Genomic DNA, 22221 nt, shown 5'->3' with positions numbered 1-22221 from the left:
GGGTAAAGTGAGCAGGATAAACAAGAGGTTGACCAGGAACATGCAAGGAACAAATGTCAAAGACCAACAAAGACATAACAGATGAATATAGAGCGTTGGCATTACCCAGCTGTCCATACTCGGGGCAGCCAAAAGAATACAGGTTTCCTTTGCAGTCCATGATCATGCTGAACTCGCCCCCACAGGAGACCTTGGTGATGGGCTGCCCGTTGTACAGGATCTACGGAAAAGCGGAGAGAGATCTGCTGTGAGTACCAGGACATTATAAAAAACGCGTTATAAAAAAGGCGGCAGGCAAGAAGCGGGCGCCGTGATTACCAGAGCCGGGCTGCATACGGCGTCCGTCTTGTTCCCCAGGCCAAGCTGACCCATCTTGTTCTCCCCAAAGGCATAAACAGATCCATTTTCTGTGAACAGGAAGACGGAGGGACTCAGAGATGAGGACGATTAATATTACACCCTCTCCCAATGCCCAGTAAGGACGGGGCGTATGGCAGAGCAGTACGTACCCGTCAGTGCCAGGGTGTGGTTGCGACCACAAGCAGCGTTTACAAACACCTCGTCCTGGAGGCTCTCGATGGGCTTTGGGGCATCCACTCTCTTTATATCCCCGTGCCCAAGCTGGCCCTTCTCGTTACGCCCTGAAAGAGACCACAGACACCCCCCCAATCATTACACACACCGCCATAACTAGAGGAGCAATGACCCCTTGCCCAGGGGGCTAACACTTCACCCATTAGTGGCCAATAGTAAGTAAGACTATCACCACCAAGAGCTGAAGCTAGGTAACATGCAAAAGTGAGTTTTTTTGCTCTGGTGGAAAAAAAATAAATAAATAAATTGGTGACACCCCCATAAGAAACGAGCATTACTCACCCCAACTCCACAACTTCCCCTCTGTGGTAATCAGCATGCTGTGAGCTGAACACGGGCCCGATGCCACCGTTCGTACTTGTATTCCCGCAAGGCAGCCATATTTGTGTGGACCCCAAAGATTCTGACCCAGGTTACGATAGGCAGCTGGGAATATATAAAAATAAAATTATTATAATTTTTTTTATATAATATTTTTTAATTATTTTTATCATCATTTAAAATAAATGAAAATATATATTAAAAAAATATATTATAATTTTTTAATTAAAATAATAAATAAAAAATGATAATATAAATGAAAAAATATATATTTTTTTTATATCATTTATTATAATGAAAAAATGATAATATAAAAAAAATATTTTATATTATAATTTTTTATTATTATTATAATAAAAATGATAATATAAATGAAAAAAATATATATTTTTTTTATATCATTATAATAAAAAAAATTATAATATAAAAAAATATTTTTATATTATAATTTTTTATTATTATTATAATAAAAATGATAATATAAATGAAAAAATATAATAAATGATATAAAAAAATATATATTTTTTCATTTATATTATCATTTTTTTATTATAATAAATTATATAAAAAAATATATAATAAAAAAATGATAATATAAAAAAAATATTTTTATATTATAATTTTTTATTATTATTATAATAAAAATGATAATATAAATGAAAAAATATATATTTTTTTATATCATTTATTATAATAAAAAAATGATAATATAAAAAAATATTTTTATATTATAATTTTTTATTATTATAATAATAAAAATGATAATATAAATGAAAAAATATATTTTTTTTATATCATTTATTATAACATAAAAAATGATAATATAAATAAAAAAATAAAAAAGTCACATAAAAGGTACAGGAAGACAATAAAAAAAAGGGGAAGCTCACAGCTCTGCAATGTACATACAATGATATACATTAGCCATAGTAAAAAAAAAAACAGTCAAATGGATTTGTACTAAAAAGATTTGTCATTACAGGGAACATCTAATAAATCCCAAGAAGTGTCCCTGAAAAATCTACCGTTTCAAATTTTTGCCCCCTTGAACAATATCAGAGCCTTTCATATTGCCTAGGCATTCCTGTTCTGTATCCCCATAGATGTATATCAGGGGGTCTCCAAACTTTTCAAACAAAGGGCCACTTTATTGTCCTTCAGACTTTAGGAGGGCCGGATTGTGGCCAGCAGGGGGCAGAAAATGTCACGGGCCCAGCATCAGTGAGAATAAATATGGCCTCGGGGTCGGCGGAAAATAGGAGGAGTATTGGCCCTATTAGTAGGAAGAATAGTATTCCATCATTGGTATCGGTGGAAGATATAGTGCCCCATTGTTGGTGTCAGTGAGAGGAATAGTGCCTCATATCAGTGGAAGGAGTTGTTCCCCAAGGGCCGCATAAAGGCTAGCAAAGGGCCACATCTGGCCCTCAGGCCGCAGTTTGGAAACCCCTGATGTATATCTGCAGTGTGAGATCATCTAAGGCACTGCTGCCTCTGCCTGCTAGCCTCAGTCAGATTTAGAGGGATGTTTAGTGACATCACTAGGGTGCGACTCACCAATCTCCTTGCTGGAGGGGAAAGCTGTACTAGAGAGCCTGCAGCGCAAGGGTCTCCCCGATTCATACGTTCTTTGGATCTTCTCTTCCCCTTTATCCTCATCTGCCTTTTCTTCAACATTACCTCACCAAGTCATTAGAGGGTCTCCTCCGATGTGAAGAAGTAAAGCCCTGGTCTCTACCAAGAAGGCCACCTCAGACCAAGACATGGTATGCCAGCAATGGGGGGCGGGGGGCAAGACAACCCACAGGATATGCAGACAACTGGACCTTTGCCCCTAATCCTTGCCTTTTTTTGGGAACAACTTCCACAGTACAGGTCATCTTAGTTCTCAGGAGGACAATGTTGTGGCCAATAGTGTAAAAGGCAAAATATTAAAGCTGACCATACCAGCCGGATGTTAGCATTTGAAGGACCGGCTTACCCAAAAGGCGTTATTTTAGGTGGAGTCTACTGTGCCAAGTTTGGAGGACATCAGCATTAAGATCTCCCAGCCATTTACTTCTCCTCCTCCACCCCCCCCCCCCCCCCAAAGTTCCTACTTATTCTGTTGGAGGCAGAACGTAAAATAAAAAGGAAAACAATCTGGCAGCGAGGGTGGGAAGACCTCAAAGTGGCCACAGCCAATGTGTAGATGTGTGAAGTCAATGAGGAGACATCACCAGAATCTTTAAGGAGATGAAAATACAAAAAAAAAAAACAAAAAAAAAAAAAAAATGTAGAGCTCCAACATCACCGTTGCTGGAAAAATGAAAACTAGATCAGGATTGGCTGCTTCAAGCGAACCCCCAACCCCTGAATTTTCTTTTCATCCGACAAGAAGAACCCTGACATGGGAGCCGAGTGTACTGTACAGTGGACCTCAGTGCTCTTCGAGAGAAGTCAACAAAATCTCACTCACCTTGTGGTTTAGGCACTTCTTTACGCCCTATCAAGTCCCAGTTGGTTGCTCCAAAAATCAAAAGCTGTCCCTTAGCTTTGGAGCCTTCAAGTTTCTGGAAAGAAAAGGATTGGATGATCAAACCAACGAGAAAAACCCTGAAAGCCTACGGAAGAAATCACTCAAGGTACATCTATGGTAGCCTCCACCTCCTCAACAGAGAGGAACCCTCAAAATAACTTTCTGGTCTCAGAGAAGCCTTGCTAATAATGACGACATCTACAACTCATGACATTAGTGTGATGGTAAGTAGGAAGGATGCTCCTCACACTTGTAGTCACTGAAGAGGTACTCCCCTTAAAAGACAGCTAATCCAAAAACGATCAATGGTGTCGGTGGGAACTTATCCGAGAGTCAGAAATGTCTCATTGCTCAAGGAACCCCTGGCAAACTCTAGAGCAGCCTCTCTCAACCCTTTTCAACACTGAGGAACCCTTGATATAAATTTCTGGTCTCAGGGAACCCTTCTAAAAATTACTATATCTACAACTCATGATACATTAGTGTGATGGTCAGTGGGAAGAATGCTCCTTAAACTTGTGGACACTGGAAAAAAAATTACCCCTTACAGATAACTAAAAATATCAATGGTGCCAGTGGGAACTTATCTGAGAGGCAAAAATTTCTCAAGCAACCCCTAGCAACCACTGGAGGAACCATAGGGGTTCCATGGAACCCTGGTTATGGAACCCTAGGGGGTTTCATGGAACCCTGCTCTAGAGGAACCCTAAGGGGTTTCATGGAACCCTGCTCTAGAGGAACCCTAAGGGGTTTCATGGAACCCTGCTCTAGAGGAACCCTAGGGGGTTTCATGGAACCCTGCTCTAGAGGAACCCTAGGGGGTTCCATGGAACCCTGCTCTAGAGGAACCCTAGGGGGTTCCATGAAACCCTGCTCTAGAGGAACCCTAGGGGGTTCCATGAAACCCTGCTCTAGAGGAACCCTAGGGGGTTCCATGAAACCCTGCTCTAGAGGAACCCTAGGGGGTTCCATGGAACCCTGCTCTAGAGGAACCCTAGGGGGTTCCATGGAACCCTGCTCTAGAGGAACCCTGGAGAGATTTCCTGAAGTGAAGGGACATAATCCCAACATGAGGAAAATTCCATCTAAGTTGTCCCTCATTGAAATATCTGACCCCCCTCCCTTCACCAACTACTGTTCTGGTGACAGCTCTTAACATTTGGACTCTCTATAAAATTTTGTCCTGGGGCAAAAGCGACCAGGACAAACAAAGAGGGCAAATCTCTACAGCATGGACACAACCAGGATCAACTGTGGGAAATCTTCACTCAAACTGTAGGACGTCTGACCACCAACACCTACAAGAGATTGTTGGTCACCCCATTGCAAAACCATGGCCAGTAATATGGAGTTGCGTTGCGCGCACACCCCCCCCCCCCCACCCCACCTTTGTGGCAATAACATCTTCCCCACTTCTGGGAAGTAGTGCCCATTTGTGAGGCCAAGTACTAACGTTGGCTGAGAAGACCTGGCTCACAAATCGGTGTTCTAACTCAGGTGGTTGCAGTTAGAGATGAGGTCGGGGCTCTGAGCAGGAGACTTCACGTTCCTCCAACCCAAACTGGTCACACCAGGTCTTTATGGAGCTGGCATTGTACACAAAGGGGTGGCGGGCACAGTCAAGGTGGAACAGAAAAGGGTCTTCAAACTGTTAGCACAAGGTTGGAGGAGCACAACTGTCTACAATGATGGAGTATTACCAAGACTTTTTAATACAAATGCCTAGATCTAAACTCCAACATTTGGAGGGGAGCAGCACATACACGAGCTTGAAGACTTGGGGGGGGTCCTTCGCTTCTTGGCACACACCCATTCATTTCTGATAGTTGACAAGTATATGTAGCAGTAATATTTTATGAGCCTCTCCCCGATACGATCTTAGTAAATTTATGGATTTTACAAGGTTCTCCGTGTTGGAGGTCTCGGATGATCAATATAAAAGGTAACACGACCAGAATAGTATAAATAATACGGAGCTACGCGTTTCTTCGCATACAACGATGAAATGATGATAGTAAACAGTACAATAATTACATATTAGTAACATTTTACTGGCTTTGCCTTAGAACGATCTCACCGAGGTACATACTAACGATCGATCTGGTAAAGAATATAGAACAGCCTTTCTCAATTGGGGCTCCTCCAGAGGTTGCCAAGGGTTCCCCGAGAAACTCAAACCTCTAACTCCAACCTTCGTTTTAGCTATCTATACAAGGGATTGACTCCCTGCCCACCGCCAACGGAAGAGGGACCCCCCCACCGCCAACGGAAGAGGGACCCCCCCCACCGCCAACGGAAGAGGGACCCCCCCCACCGCCAACGGAAGAGGGACCCCCCCCACCGCCAACGGAAGAGGGACCCCCCCCCACCGCCAACGGAAGAGGGACCCCCCCCACCGCCAACGGAAGAGGGACCCCCCCCACCGCCAACGGAAGAGGGACCCCCCCCACCGCCAACGGAAGAGGGACCCCCCCCACCGCCAACGGAAGAGGGACCCCCCCCACCGCCAACGGAAGAGGGACCCCCCCCACCGCCAACGGAAGAGGGACCCCCCCCACCGCCAACGGAAGAGGGACCCCCCCCACCGCCAACGGAAGAGGGACCCCCCCCACCGCCAACGGAAGAGGGACCCCCCCCACCGCCAACGGAAGAGGGACCCCCCCCACCGCCAACGGAAGAGGGACCCCCCCACCGCCAACGGAAGAGGGACCCCCCCCACCGCCAACGGAAGAGGGACCCCCCCCACCGCCAACGGAAGAGGGACCCCCCCACCGCCAACGGAAGAGGGACCCCCCCACCGCCAACGGAAGAGGGACCCCCCCACCGCCAACGGAAGAGGGACCCCCCCCACCGCCAACGGAAGAGGGACCCCCCCACCGCCAACGGAAGAGGGACCCCCCCACCGCCAACGGAAGAGGGACCCCCCCACCGCCAACGGAAGAGGGACCCCCCCACCGCCAACGGAAGAGGGACCCCCCCACCGCCAACGGAAGAGGGACCCCCCCCACCGCCAACGGAAGAGGGACCCCCCCACCGCCAACGGAAGAGGGACCCCCCCACCGCCAACGGAAGAGGGACCCCCCCACCGCCAACGGAAGAGGGACCCCCCCACCGCCAACCACCAATTTAAGATAAAGACTTAAGATTAAAAAAAGGGCCGAAAAATTATGAGTATATAAATTATATGGTGGTAATGGTAACATGATGGGGCCACTTACTATCTTCTCCTTCGTATGTTCAGGTTCAGTAACGACAACAGCAGCAGCTCCACTCCCGGCCTTGTTGGCTCCTCCCTTGTTGGGCCCCCGCTTGTTGTTGGGGCCCCCGTCTGATCCTGGGCTGCCGTCCAGCTCCAGATCGTCGTCGCTGCTGAAGTCATCGCGTCCCCGCTTCTTCCCTGCCGAACGCTTCCTGGAGCCGGTTCCATCTGTCACCTTCTTTCTTGGCATGGTGGCTACGGAGTGTTACTGCAGGGAGGCCGGAGATATAGAGGGGTCAGACTGGCCTGGAGATACACCCCCCCCCCCCCCCCCCGAAACCTGGACCTGCACCCCAAAACTCTGCACCTAGAAAATCCAGGTTCCCAGACCTCCAACCCCCCAAAACAAATACCACCCTGGTCTGCAACCACCTCAACCAAGACGGACTAATCCCTACACTGGGACCCAGTGTCCACCCCATCCCCCAATGCTCTGATCTCCCTCAGCATTCCTATTATCCTTCAATTCTGCCCCATTGCTCCCAGTTTACCACAGTCTAGTTCCAGCGCTTCCAGTATCTCCCTGTTCTCCCAATATCCTTCCCAGTATCCATTCAGTTCTGCTCCAGTGCTCCCAGCATCCCTACATTTCTGTCCCAGTAACTCATCACTCAAGCTCCAGTCCTGCCCCAGTAAGCCCCCAGTTCTGGCCCAGTGCTCCCGCAATGTCCCAGTTCTGGCCCAGTGCTCCAAGTAGCCATCAAATTCTGCTCCATTGCTCCCACCATCCCCATCGTTCTGTCCCAGTACCCCACTATGCTCTCAAGCTCCTGCCCTTGCCCTGTATGCCCCCAGTCCCGGTGCTCCCAGTATGCCCCCAGTCCCGGTGCTCCCAGTATGCCCCCAGTCCCGGTGCTCCCAGTATGCCCCCAGTCCCGGTGCTCCCAGTATGCCCCCAGTCCCGGTGCTCCCAGTATGCCCCCAGTCCCGGTGCTCCCAGTATGCCCCCAGACCCGGTGCTCCCAGTATGCCCCCAGACCCGGTGCTCCCAGTATGCCCCCAGTCCCGGTGCTCCCAGTATGCCCCCAGTCCCGGTGCTCCCAGTATGCCCCCAGTCCCGGTGCTCCCAGTATGCCCCCAGTCCCGGTGCTCCCAGTATGCCCCCAGTCCCGGTGCTCCCAGTATGCCCCCAGTCCCGGTGCTCCCAGTATGCCCCCAGTCCCGGTGCTCCCAGTATGCCCCCAGTCCCGGTGCTCCCAGTATGCCCCCAGTCCCGGTGCTCCCAGTATGCCCCCAGTCCCAACCCAGTGCCGGCCCAGTATGCGCCCAGTCCCGGCCCAGTATGCGCCCAGTCCCGGCCCAGTGCTCCCAGTATGCCCCCCAGTCCCGGCCCAGTGCTCCCAGTATGCCCCCCCAGTCCCGGCCCAGTGCTCCCAGTATGCCCCCCCCAGTCCCGGCCCAGTGCTCCCAGTATGCCCCCCCAGTCCCGGCCCAGTGCTCCCAGTATGCCCCCCCAGTCCCGGCCCAGTGCTCCCAGTATGCCCCCCCAGTCCCGGCCCAGTATGCCCCCCCAGTCCCGGCCCAGTATGCCCCCCCAGTCCCGGCCCAGTATGCCCCCCCAGTCCCGGCCCAGTATGTCTCCAGTGCTCCCAGTATGTCTCCAGTGCTCCCAGTATGTCTCCAGTGCTCCCAGTATGTCTCCAGTGCTCCCAGTATGTCTCCAGTGCTCCCAGTATGCCCCCCAGTCCCGGCCCAGTGCTCCCAGTATGCCCCCCAGTGCTCCCAGTATGTCTCCAGTGCTCCCAGTATGTCTCCAGTGCTCCCAGTATGCCCCCAGTCCCTGCCTAGTGCTCCCAGTATGCCCCCCAGTCCCTGCCCAGTGCTCCCAGTATGCCCCCCAGTCCCTGCCCAGTGCTCCCAGTATGCCCCCCAGTCCCTGCCCAGTGCTCCCAGTATGCCCCCCAGTCCCGGCCCAGTGCTCCCAGTATGCCCCCCAGTCCCGGCCCAGTGCTCCCAGTATGCCCCCCAGTCCCGGCCCAGTGCTCCCAGTATGCCCCCCAGTCCCGGCCCAGTGCTCCCAGTATGCCCCCCAGTCCCGGCCCAGTGCTCCCAGTATGCCCCCCAGTCCCGGCCCAGTGCTCCCAGTATGTCTCCAGTCCCTTCCCAGTGCTCCCAGTATGTCTCCAGTCCCGGCCCAGTGCTCCCAGTATGCCCCCCAGTCCCGGCCCAGTGCTCCCAGTATGCCCCCCCAGTCCTGGCCAGTGCTCCCAGTATGTCTCCAGTCCCTTCCCAGTGCTCCCAGTATGCTCCCCAGTCCCGGCCCAGTGCTCCCAGTATGCCCCCCAGTGCTCCCAGTATGCCCCCCAGTGCTCCCAGTATGCCCCCCAGTCCCGGCCCAGTGCTCCCAGTATGCCCCCCAATGCTCCCAGTATGTCTCCAGTGCTCCCAGTCCCGGCCCAGTGCTCCCAGTATACCCCGAGTCCCGGCCCGGTGCCCCCAGGGCTGGCCCAGTATGCTCCCAGTCCCTGCCCAGTGCTCCCAGTCCCGGCCTGGTGTTCCCAGTCTGCCCCCGGTTGTGCTCTCGGTCCCCCCGGTGTGGCGGTGATGGCGGCTCTTTGTGTCGGCCGGCTCCTGAACAATGGGCTGTGTCCGGACACACGTGTACCCCCCTCCCCCTCCTCCATCCCCCTCTCCCCGGACCCCTCACCTCAATCTCTTCTACCGGAGCTCTGCACTTCCGTCCTCCAACAACTCTCCGCCCGTCTGTCCGTCCGACACCCGGCACTGACTACAAACACCGAGCACATGGGGGGCGGCCCGGGCCTGATCCGCACAGCGACCCCTAGCGGGGGGAGGAGCGTACTACGGGGACCCGGCCTGTCCGAGGGGTTCTACCCCGCCCTCTTCACTGTGTGCTCCTATCACCCCGCCCCTCACACTCCAATACTCCGCCCCCTCCTCTGTGTGCTCCTATCATGCCTCCCCTCACTCTCCAATACTCCGCCCCCTTCTCTGTGTGCCGCTATCACCCCGCCCCTCACTCTGCCATACTCCGCCCCTTCTCCTCTGTGTGCCGCTATCACCCCGCCCCTCACTCTCCAATACTCCGCCCCCTTCTCTGTATGCTCCTATCACCCCGCCCCTCACTCTCCAATACTCCACCCCTTCTCTCTGTGTCTTCCTATCACCCCCGCCTCCGACTTTATTATTACCAGCCTCCTACCGCGCATCGTCCCACCCTCTACTGTGTATATCTATGCATCACTCCTCCCCCTTCTCTGCCGCCCACCCCCCCCCTGTAATCACCGCCCCCTACTTATACTCTTCCCGCCCCCCTGCACGCTATTACTCCGCCCTCTATTATCTATGTGTTTGTAAAGTCCGGCCTCCTATGTTTAATTTCCCCGCCCATTTGTTCTTTAACTCCACCCCCTCCCATCTGTCCGTATTATATATCATCCATCATCCCATCCAATCCATCCCATCCCACCCATCCCTCCATCCCATCCCTCCATCCCATCCCTCCCCATCCCATCCCTCCCCATCCCATCCACCCCATCCCATCACAACCCCCCATCCCATCAAATCCCTCCATCCCATCCCATCCCTCCATCCCATCCCATCAAATCCCACCCCATCCCATCAAATCCCATCCACCCCATCCCATCACAACCCCCCATCCCATCCATCCATCCCTCCCATCTGTCTGTATTATATATCATCCATCATCCCATCCAATCCATCCCATCCCACCCATCCCTCCATCCCATCCCTCCATCCCATCCCATCAAATCCCACCCCATCCCATCACAACCCCCCATCCCATCAAATCCCTCCATCCCATCCCATCCACCCCATCCCATCACAATCCCCCATCCCATCCATCCATCCCTCCCATCTGTCTGTATTATATATCATCCATCATCCCATCCAATCCATCCCATCCCACCCATCCCTCCATCCCATCCCTCCATCCCATCCCATCCATCCCATCCACCCCATCCCATCCCACCCATCCCTCCATCCCATCCCTCCATCCCATCCCATCCACCCCATCCCATCACAACCCCCCATCCCATCCACCCATCCCTCCATCCCATCACAACCCCCCATCCCATCAAATCCCTCCATCCCATCACAGCAAATCCCACCCCATCCCATCACAACCCCCCATCCCATCCATCCATCCCTCCCATCTGTCTGTATTATATATCATCCATCATCCCATCCACCCCATCCACCCCATCCCATCAAATCCCACCCCATCCCATCACAACCCCCCATCCCACCCATCCCTCCATCCCATCCATCCCATCAAATCCCACCCCATCCCATCACAACCCCCCATCCCATCCATCCATCCCTCCCATCTGTCTGTATTATATATCATCCATCATCCCATCCAATCCCACCCCATCCTATCCACCCCACCCCATCCCATCCATCCATCCCTCCCATCTGTCTGTATTATATATCAGCCTTCATCCCTCCATCCCATCCCATCAAATCCCACCCCATCCTATCACATCCCTTCATCCCATCCCATCCCATCCCATCCACCCCACCCCATCACATCCCATCCATCCCACCCCATCCTATCACATCCCTTCATCCCATCCCACCCCATCCCATCACAACCCCCCATCCCACCCATCCCTCCATCCCATCCCATCAAATCCCACCCCATCCCATCACAACCCCCCATCCCATCCATCCATCCCTCCCCATCTGTCTGTATTATATATCATCCATCATCCCATCCAATCCCACCCCATCCTATCCACCCCACCCCATCCCATCCATCCATCCCTCCCATCTGTCTGTATTATATATCAGCCTTCATCCCTCCATCCCATCCCATCAAATCCACCCCATCCTATCACATCCCTTCATCCATCCCATCCCATCCCATCCACCCCCACCCCATCACATCCCATCCATCCCACCCCATCCTATCACATCCCTTCATCCCATCCCATCCCACCCCATCCCATCCACCCCACCCCATCACATCCCATCCATCCCACCCCATCCCATCCCTCCATCCCATCAAATCCCTCCATCCCATCACAGCAAATCCCACCCCATCCCATCACAACCCCCCATCCCATCCATCCATCCCTCCCATTTGTGCTGTATTATATATCATCCATCATCCCATCCAATCCATCCCATCCCATCAAATCCACCCCATCCTATCCACCCCACCCCATCCCATCACAACCCCCCATCCCATCCATCCATCCATCCATCCCTCCCATCTGTCTGTATTATATATCAGCCTTCATCCCTCCATCCCATCCCATCAAATCCCACCCCATCCCATCACATCCCTTCATCCCATCCCACCCCATCCCATCCACCCCACCCCCATCACATCCCATCCATCCCACCCCATCCCATCCCTCCATCCCATCAAATCCCACCCTATCCCATCTCATCCAAACCCACCCCATCCCATCCATCCCACCCCACCCCATCCCTCCATCCCACCCCATCCCATCAAATCCCACCCCATCCCATCCACCCCACCCCATCCCATCACAACCCCCCATCCCATCCATCCCTCCCATCTGTCTGTATTATATATCAGCCTTCATCCCTCCATCCCATCCCATCAAATCCCACCCCATCCATCACACCCCATCCCATCCCATCCATCACACCCCATCCCATCCCATCCCATCCATCCATCACACCCCATCCCATCCATCCATCCCACCCCTCCCATCCCATTCCATCACATCCCATCCATTACATGCCATCCAACCCCATCCCATCACATCCCTCCATCCCATCCATCTCACCCCATCCCACCCCATCCCATCCATCACATCCCATCACACCCCATCCCATCCCATCCATCACATCCCATCACACCCATCCCATCCCATCCATCCATCACATCCATCACCACACATCCCATCCCATCCCATCCATCCATCCCACCCCATCCACCCCATCCATCACATCCATCCCATCCATCACACCCCATCCCATCCACCCCACCCCACCCCATCACATCCCATCGCATCACATCCCATCGCATCACATCCCTCCATCCCATCCATCCAATCCCATCCCACCCAATTCCACCCCATCCCATCCATCACATCTCATCCCATCGATCACATCCCATCCCATCCCATCCATCACATCCATCACACCCCATCCCATCCATCACATCCCATCCATCACATGCCATCCCACCCCATCACATCACATCCCTCCATCCCATCCATCAACATCCATCACATCCCATCACACCCATCCCCTCACATCCATCACATTCCATCACACCCCATCCCATCCCATCCATCCATCCCACCCCACCCCACCCAATCCCATCCATCACATCCCATCACACCCCATCCCATCACATCCATCACATCCCATCACACCCCATCCCATCCAATCCCATCCATCTATCCCACCCCATCCCATCCATCACATCACATCCCATCCCATCCATCCATCCCACCCCATCCCATCACATCCCTCCATCCCATCCATCCAATCCCATCCCACCCAATTCCACCCCATCCATCACACCCCATCCCATCCATCACATCCCATCCCACCCAATTCCACCCCATCCATCACACCCCATCCCATCCATCACATCCCATCCCACCCCATCCCATCACATCCCTCCATCCCATCCATCCAATCCCATCCCACCCAATTCCACCCCATCCCATCCCATCTCACCCCATCCATCCATATCACCCCATTACACCCCATCCCATCACATCCCCATCACACCCCATCCCATCCCATCCATCCATCCCACCCCACCCCATCCCATCCATTACATCCCATCACATCCCATCCCATCCATCACACCCCACCCCATCCATCCATCCCACCCCACCCCATCACATCCCATCACATCCCTCCAATCCCATCCCACCCAATTCCACCCCATCCCATCCCTCCACCCCATCCCATCCATCTCACTGTATCCCACCCCATCCCATCCATCCCACCCCACCCCATCCCATCCATCACACCCCATCCCATCCCATCCATCACACCCTATCCCATCCCATCCATCCATCCCACCCCACCCCACCCCATCCCATCCATCACATCCCATCACATCCCATCCATCACACCCCATCCCACCCCATCCATCCATCCCACCCCACCCCATCCATCCACCCACCTCATCCCACCCCACCCCACCCCACCCCACCCTATCCCCTCCCATCCCATCCATCACATCCCATCCCACCCCATCCCTGCATCCCATCCCATCCCCTCCATCCATCACATCCCATCACATCACATCCCACCCCATCCCATCCCATCCCCTCCATCCATCCCACTACATCCCATCCCCTCCAGTCATCCCATCACATCCCATCCCATCACATCCCTCCATCCACCCCATCCCTCCCCATCCCATCCCCTCCATCACATCCCATCCCATCACATCCCATCTCATCCCATCCATTACATCCCATCCCATCCACCCCATCCCATCACATCCCATCCCTCCCCATCCCATCCCATCCCTCCCCACTCCATCCACTACATCCCATCCCATCCCATCACATCCCATCACATCCCAGGGTATCTGTGTGTATACAGATTTTATATATATATATTTGTACATTCCTTCCCCACCTCTCCCCTTCTATCTCAGACCCGTCATTCCCTGATGCCCTTCCCCTGACTTCACTGTCCACATGCTCGGTTCACATAGGTCACCAATCACATTCTGATTTTCAAGGCAGGTCTAAACCTGATTGGTGGATTCTGAGAGCAACACCCACTGCTCCAGGGGTGTGTCCGGGAATTATTTTCTGACCCCACAAGCCAGAGGTTCCCAACAGTGGCAGTTGGTGCTCCACTTTTTTTTCTTTTTTTTTTTTGGGGGGGGGGGGGGAGGGCAACAAAAAAACATATTCACCCAGGTTTTCTTCCAAGATTGTCCTGTATTTGTCTCCATCCATCTTCCCATCAACTCTGACCAGCTTCCCTGTCCCTGCTGAAGAAAACCATCCCCACCACATGAAGATGCCACCACCATGTCTCACGGTGGTGTGTTCAGGGGGATGGGCGGTGTTAGTTTCCGCCACACATAGTGTTTTGCTTTTAGGTGATAAAGTTCCATTTTGGTCTCATCTGACCAGATCACCTTCTTCCATAGATCTGTGCACTGCTGAAAAATGTGTTTGCGGCTTCCTGAGACCAGGGGTGGGGTCAGAGCGTCAGCGTAGATCCTGGCCCCACCCGCTCCTCGCTCGCTGGGCAGTAATGCAGCACGCGGCGCTGCCTGCCTCCCCGCTCCGCAGTGCCAGTGGGGCCCTGATTGTTAGCAGATGTGGCCAGGGCCGTCTTCAGCATGGGGCAAAAGGGGCAGCTGCCCCAGGGCCCAGTCATTGTTGTGAGGCCCAAAGCAGCTGTCTCTTGAAGCTTGCACTGCCCGCAAATAGTCAATTAGTGAATTTAGGAGGGCCCAAGAAAATGTTTGCCCAGGGTCCAATCAATATTAAAGATGGCCCTGGATGTGGCCCACCGGGCAAATGCCGGTGTGCCCTATGGCCAGTCCGGGCCTGGTGGACAGCCATGTCTTGGTAGGTTGGCAGTTGTGCCATACTTTCTATTTTCAGATGATGGATTGAACAGAGCTCCGTGAGCTTGGGATATATTTTTATAACCTAACCCTGCTTTATACTTCTCCACAACTTTATCCCTGACCTGACTGCTGTGTTCCTCGGCCTTCATGATGCTGTTTGTTCACTAATGTTCTCTAACAAACCTTTGAGGGCTTCACAGAACAACGGTATTTATACTGAGACTAAATTACACACAGGTGAACTCTATTTATTAATCAGGTGACTTCTGAGGGCAATTGGTTCCACTAGATTTTAGTTAGGGGTATCAGAGTAAAGGGGGCACCATACAAATGCCCCTGACACTTTTCCCATATTTATTTATAACAAATTTGAAAACCATTTATCATTTTCCTTCCACTTCACAATTATGTGTCACTTTGTGTTGGTCCATCACATAAAATCCCAATAAACGCTTTTTGGGTGTAACGTGACAAAATGGTGGAAAATTTCAAGGGGTATGAATACTTTTTTTCAAGGCGCTGTATATCTCAGAGTTTCATTATCGGTTTTCGGATTGCATACCCCCAGTGTTAATTTCGTCGACTAAAACGACCAAAACATTTTTAGTCGACTAAATGTACACTATTTTAGTCGACTAAAATATGGCCGAAAACCCAAAACAATTGAGATGACTAAAATACGACTAAAACTAAAATGGCATTTTAGTCAAAAAGACTAAAACTAAATTTAAATTTGACTTCAAATTTTAATACCGGTCTGTAGTGCATGTTCTTACCTCAATACTATAAATAATAACATAATAGATTTTTCACTCCATAAGCATATAACGAGTTTGGAAATTGCAGAGAAATGTTAACAAATGCATTACAAATTTAACTCCACCCATTCGATTTTAGATGACTAATATGAGTTTGAGTCGACTAAAATGTACTGGAGATTTCGTCGACTAAATACGACTAAAACTAAAACAACTGCAGAAGACTAAAATGGGACTAAAACTAAAATGCTATTTTAGTCCCAAGACTAAGACTAAAACTAAATCGATATTTGCTGCCAAAATTAACACTGCACACCTCCCAACATTTTGAGATGGGAATGAGGGACACCTACTAACAAATACATGTAGGAATAAGACACGCCCCCCTGCCACACCCCCTTAAAGGAGAATTAACCAAAAAAAAAAGGTTAATTAAATCCACAAGTGCTTTTTTTTTTTTTTACTACTACTCTTCCTTTATATTGGCTTTGGAAATTTACAACTTTAGCATTTGGATGAAAGGTTTAGAGCTAGAAAACACTTTTTGAAAGATACATTTTTTTTATTTTTTTTTATACAACTACATGGATCAGACCAAAATGAGGGACAGATGAGGGGAAAAGAGGGACAGAGGGACATTGCTCCAAATCAGGGACAGTTGGGAGGTATGGAGCATTCCATTCTCCAAAAGTAGGGTGGACAATCTGGGACTACAAATCCCATCATCCCTCTGCCTGTGGTTGTCATAGATAGCCTTGTCTGGGACTTGTAGTTCCACAACAGCTGGAGTATATTAGCGATCAGCACCTCCCCTCCCCCCCCCTTCCTCCCTGGTTATTATGTTACACAATGAGGGATGGGTGAGGTGTGTCCGGTGCGCTCACCTCCCATCACCTGTCACTGCTTGTCCCAGAGATCCCTCATCAGAGCAGGGGCGGGACGGAGACAGGTGAGTAGCGGGGGACATGGCCATCCTCCCACCAGTCCTGACCTGTGCTGGGTCTGGGGGGCTCCGAATGTACTGAAGCCGGAGGATCCGGATGACAGGAGAGCGGAATGTTCAGACTGGGCTCAGCAATGGCAGTCACTGAGATCACACCGAACCGACACAGGCCTATGAATGACGGTGTATACAGGACATGCTGGCACTTGTAGTGCTCCACTGTATAATATACTGTATATACAGGACATGCTGGGACTTGTAGTCCTCCACTGTATAATATACTGTATATACAGGACATGCTGGGACTTGTAGTCCTCCACTGTATAATATACTGTATATACAGGACATGCTGGCACTTGTAGTCCTCCGTTGCATAATATACTGTATATACAGGACATGCTGGGACTTGTAGTCCTCCACTGTATAATATACTGTATATACAGGACATGCTGGCACTTGTAGTCCTCCGTTGCATAATATACTGTATATACAGGACATGCTGGGACTTGTAGTCCTCCGTTGTATAATATACGGCGTATACAGGACATGCTGGCACTTGTAGTCCTCCGTTGTATAATATACGGTGTATACAGGACATGCTGGCACTTGTAGTCCTCCGTTGTATAATATACGGTGTATACAGGACATGCTGGCACTTGTAGTCCTCCGTTGTATAATATACGGTGTATACAGGACATACTGGGACTTGTAGTCCTCCATTGTATAATATACGGCGTATACAGGACATGCTGGGACTTGTAGTCCTCCGTTGTATAATATACTGTATATACAGGACATGCTGTAACTTGTAGTCCTCCGTTGTATAATATACGGTGTATACAGGACATGCTGGGACTTGTAGTCCTCCGTTGTATAATATATGGTGTATACAGGACATGCTGGGACTTGTAGTCCTCCATTGTACAATATACGGCGTATACAGGACATGCTGGGACTTGTAGTCCTCCATTGTATAATATACGGTGTATACAGGACATGCTGGGGCTTGTAGTCCTCCATTGTATAATATACGGTGTATACAGGACATGCTGGGGCTTGTAGTCCTCCGTTGTATAATATACAGTGTATACAGGACATGCTGGGGCTTGTAGTCCTCCTTTGTATAATATAAAGTGTATACAGGACATGCTGGGACTTGTAGTCCTCCATTGTATAATATACGGTGTATACAGGACATGCTGGGGCTTGTAGTCCTTATTTGTATAATATAAAGTGTATACAGAACACGCTGGGACTTGTAATCTTCTGATGTATAATATACGGTGTATACAGGACATGCTGGGACTTGTAGTCCTCCGATGCATCGCAAGCAGTGTATACAGGAAATGCTGAGACTTTTAGTCTACTATACAGTGTGTGCAGGACATGCTGGGACTTGTAGTCTTCTGATGTATAATGTACAAAGTATACAGGACATGCTGGGACTTGTAGTCTATTGATATATAACATAAAATGTAATGTATACGAGACATGCTGGGACTTGTAGTCTTTTGATATATAACATAAAATGTATACGGGACATGCTGGGACTTGTAGTCCTCTGTGTATAATATACGGTGTATACGGATAATATACGGATCTGTATACAGGACATAACCCGAGATCGGTGGCTGGGGATCTATTTTTATGTTACAATCGAATCCTCCTCTCATCGTTTTTACGTGGCTGGGTCTCCGGCCGCAGCATGCACAGCGGAGCGTTTCCTAAAGACGCAAGAAAACGCCCACCAAATGTGCGTTGTGGAAGCGCGCTGCCAACGCGGGTCGCGTTTATGGTGTTATTAATTTTTAACGGCATCTCGAGCGCGGGTGAGCAGATGTGCGAGAAATCCGCGCTACAAACACGACAAAACGCACGCAAAAAAAAAACCCCGTCTGCGATCGAAAAGGTTCTGGAGCCACTTTTGGGGCGTTTTTCGCGCGCGGGGCTTGCTTAGGTGCGACACATCGATGCGTAAAAATAACACGCAAAAATAATAAAAAATAAAGGGCGAGCGGAAACGCACACTCGGGTGCAAATGGGGCTTTAATGTAGCGCAGGTTTCCGTGTAACATAAACGCGCGAGCACCAACGCAGCGCACGTTTTTGCGAATTCACTCTTAAAGGGGACGTAACCCGAGATTGGTGAAGGGGGAGATTATTTTTGTATTTTCTGTTTAAATTGAATCTCTCTTCTCTCATCGGTTTTATCTGGCGGCGCCTCCGGTAATAAATACGTAGATTTGGCACTGCGTGTTGGCGGGCGCCGGAGTGACGGTGCAAGGGGGCAGGCGGGGGGAGGGGGGGTGGCGAGCTGAGCTTAGCTGTCCCCTCGTGCCCCCTTACTCCTTATATTTACAGCCAGGGGCCGGCGGCGCCCCCCACCCCCCCCCCCCCCGCCCCGGTGGTGTCGTCAGCTGTGGATGCCGATTGGCTGCCTGGGAACGCCGAGAATAGAAGAGGGAAGGGCCGTCGGTATTGATCCTGCAGCCTGGAGCAGACAGACGAGGAGAGTTGGGGGGGGGGGAGAGATCTATCACCGCCGGAGGCCTTTTGTCACCCGATGGGACGGGGAGGCTGAACGTCGGCGGGGAGGAACGGAAGGAGGCGCAGGATGGGGGGCCGGGGGCCGAGGGCGCATTGTGAGACCCCAACAAAGGCGGGAGTGTGATACTGGTAAGTCTTCGCTCAGATGGTTCCCAGCCGGCTACAGCTTCACCCCCCCCCCCCACCAACCAGCTTCTCTTACCCCCACTAATACCCCCCACTTTCCCCTCCCCCCCTTAATACATAAAGGACGGGGGGCTTTGTATCCTGGTAACCGGGACACGCTACACAATGGTCAGTGTGACAGGCTGGCACCTGCCGGGAATAATGGAATCGGGGGATGGGGGAGCTGCATGGGGACCCTGGGGGCCCTTTTGTTTTGGAGCGGATAATCTGTGATATCCTGGGACATGGGGGGGGGGAGGGGAGGTTTCGCTTTGGCAGGTGCATGCTTTCCCGGTCGGTGAGCGGCGCGACATCAGAGGAGATCCAAACTCCATCCCTAAAACCTCACAGGAGACGTAACAATGTATCTTTTTATTAAAGTTACTTCCTCGTTTAGACTTTTCCTGTTCTAATAAGGTGACAACCGTCTCCCGATTGCGCGCCTGCGTTGTCACCCGGTCACACGCACCCCTGAAGGAGTATACCGGCAGCAGGACCGATACAAATATACCGGCACCCTATAGCAGGAACTTGTCCTTGGTCAGAAACGTCTTGTTATGGGGTGACAACTGTCTCCTAATTATGCCTCCGTGTTGTCCCCCTCTCATGTGTGTCCCCGGATGAGAATCCTAACACACATTGCACAGGCACCCCCATAACAGGAAGCGTCCATCGCTCAGACACTTCCTGTCATAGGGTGACAACTATCTCCCTGTTTTACTTCTGCGTTGTCACCCGCTCACGTGTGCCCCTGGTTGAGTATACTAGCAGCAGTGCCGACACACTTTATACAGGCACCCTATACAAACAACTTTCCCTGGTCAGGCACTTCCTGTCATAGGGTGACAACTGTCTGTCACTTGTGCTTCTGCGTTGTCACCCTCTGAAATGAGCCTCTGATTCAGTAGACTGCACACATTAGATAGGCTCCCTATAACAGGAAGTGTCCTGTCAGGCACTTCCTCTTATAGAGTGACAACTGTCTCCGAGTTGTACTTCTGTGTTGTCACCTTCCCCCCCCCCCCCCCCCCCCCCCCCCCGTGGCCTCCGACTACACTTCAGTGCTGTTTGCACATTACACCGACACCCTTTATCAGGGGGTATCCTTTGTCAGAAACGTCTTGTTATGGGGTGACAACTGTCTCCTAATTATGCCTCTGTGTTGTCACCCTCTCATGTGTGTCCCCGGATGAGAATCCTAACACACATTGCACAGGCACCCCCATAACAGGAATCGTCCATCGCTCAGACACTTCCTGTCATAGGGTGACAACTATCACCCTGTTTTGCTTCTGCGTTGTCACCCGCTCACGTGTGCCCCCTGGTTGAGTATACTAGCAGCAGTGCCGACACATTTTATACAGGCACCCTATACAAACAACTTTCCCTGGTCAGGCACTTCCTGTCATAGGGTGACAACTGTCTGTCACTTGTGCTTCTACGTTGTCACCTTCTCACATGAGCCTCTGATTCGGTAGACTGCACACATTAGATATGCTCCCTATAACAGGAAGTGTCCTTGGTCAGGCACTTCCTCTTATAGAGTGACAACTGTCTCCAAGTTGTACTTCTGTGTTGTCACCTTCCCCCCCATGGCCTCCGACTACACTGCAGTGCTGATTACACATTACACCGGCACCCTTTATCAGGGAGTGTCCTTGGTCAGAAACGTCTTGTTATGGGGTGACAACTGTCTCCTAATTATGCCTCCGTGTTGTCACCCTCTCATGTGTGTCCCCGGATGAGAATTCTAACACACATTGCACAGGCACCCCCATAACAGGAAGCGTCCATCGCTCAGACACTTCCTGTCATAGGGTGACAACTATCTCCCTGTTTTGCTTCTGCGTTGTCACCCGCTCACGTGTGCCCCTGGCTGAGTATACTAGCAGCAGTGCCGACACACTTTATACAGGCACCCTATACAAACAACTTTCCCTGGTCAGGCACTTCCTGTCATAGGGTGACAACTGTCTGTCACTTGTGCTTCTGCGTTGTCACCCTCTGAAATGAGCCTCCGATTTGGTAGACTGCACACATTAGATAGGCTCCCTATAACAGGAAGTGTCCTTGGTCAGGCACTTCCTCTTATAGAGTGACAACTGTCTCCCAGTTGTACTTCTGTGCTGTCACCTTCCCCCCCATGGCCTCCAACTACACTGCAGTGCTGATTACACATTACACCGGCACCCTTTATCAGGGAGTGTCCTTGGTCAGAAACGTCCTGTTATAGGGTGACAACCGTCTCCCAGTTGTGGTTGTGCATTGTCACCTTCACACGTGTGCCCCTGATTGAGTATACTAACAGCCGTGCCGACACACATCATACAGGCACCCTATAGCAGGAAGTGTTCTTGACCAGACACCTTCTGTTATAGGGTGACAACTGTCTCGCGATTGTGCTTTTGCGTTGTCACCCTGTCACATGGGCCTCTGGTTGAGTATACTGGCAGCAGTACTGACACGCATTGTATAGGTGACCTATAACAGGAAGGCACAGCTCCCAACTGTCTCTGATTTGGAGGGACTGTCCCTGATTTGGAGCAATGTCCCTCTGTCCCTCATTCCTCCTCATTTGTCCCTCATTTT

General features: G+C 51.2%; 1 protein-coding gene across 1 annotated transcript; it reads right to left on the bottom strand.

Moving 5' to 3' along the window:
* Window positions 1-318: 318 nt before the first annotated feature.
* On the bottom strand, window positions 319-9499 carry RCC2 (regulator of chromosome condensation 2; the record flags this gene model as incomplete). Its single annotated transcript, XM_077493705.1, is given in 6 exon segments — window positions 319-407; window positions 510-641; window positions 877-1020; window positions 3374-3467; window positions 6652-6900; window positions 9340-9499. Coding segments are annotated over 5 exon segments (690 nt in total), but the record flags the coding sequence as incomplete, so codon positions are not given.
* Window positions 9500-22221: the final 12722 nt, after the last annotated feature.

Source organism: Lithobates pipiens, unplaced genomic scaffold (genome assembly GCF_037356315.1).
Source record: "Lithobates pipiens isolate NorthernLeopardFrog02 unplaced genomic scaffold, aLitPip1_a1.2 Scaffold_19, whole genome shotgun sequence".
Lineage (NCBI taxonomy): Eukaryota > Metazoa > Chordata > Amphibia > Anura > Ranidae > Lithobates > Lithobates pipiens.
This window is presented reverse-complemented; position numbering and strand designations above follow the sequence as displayed.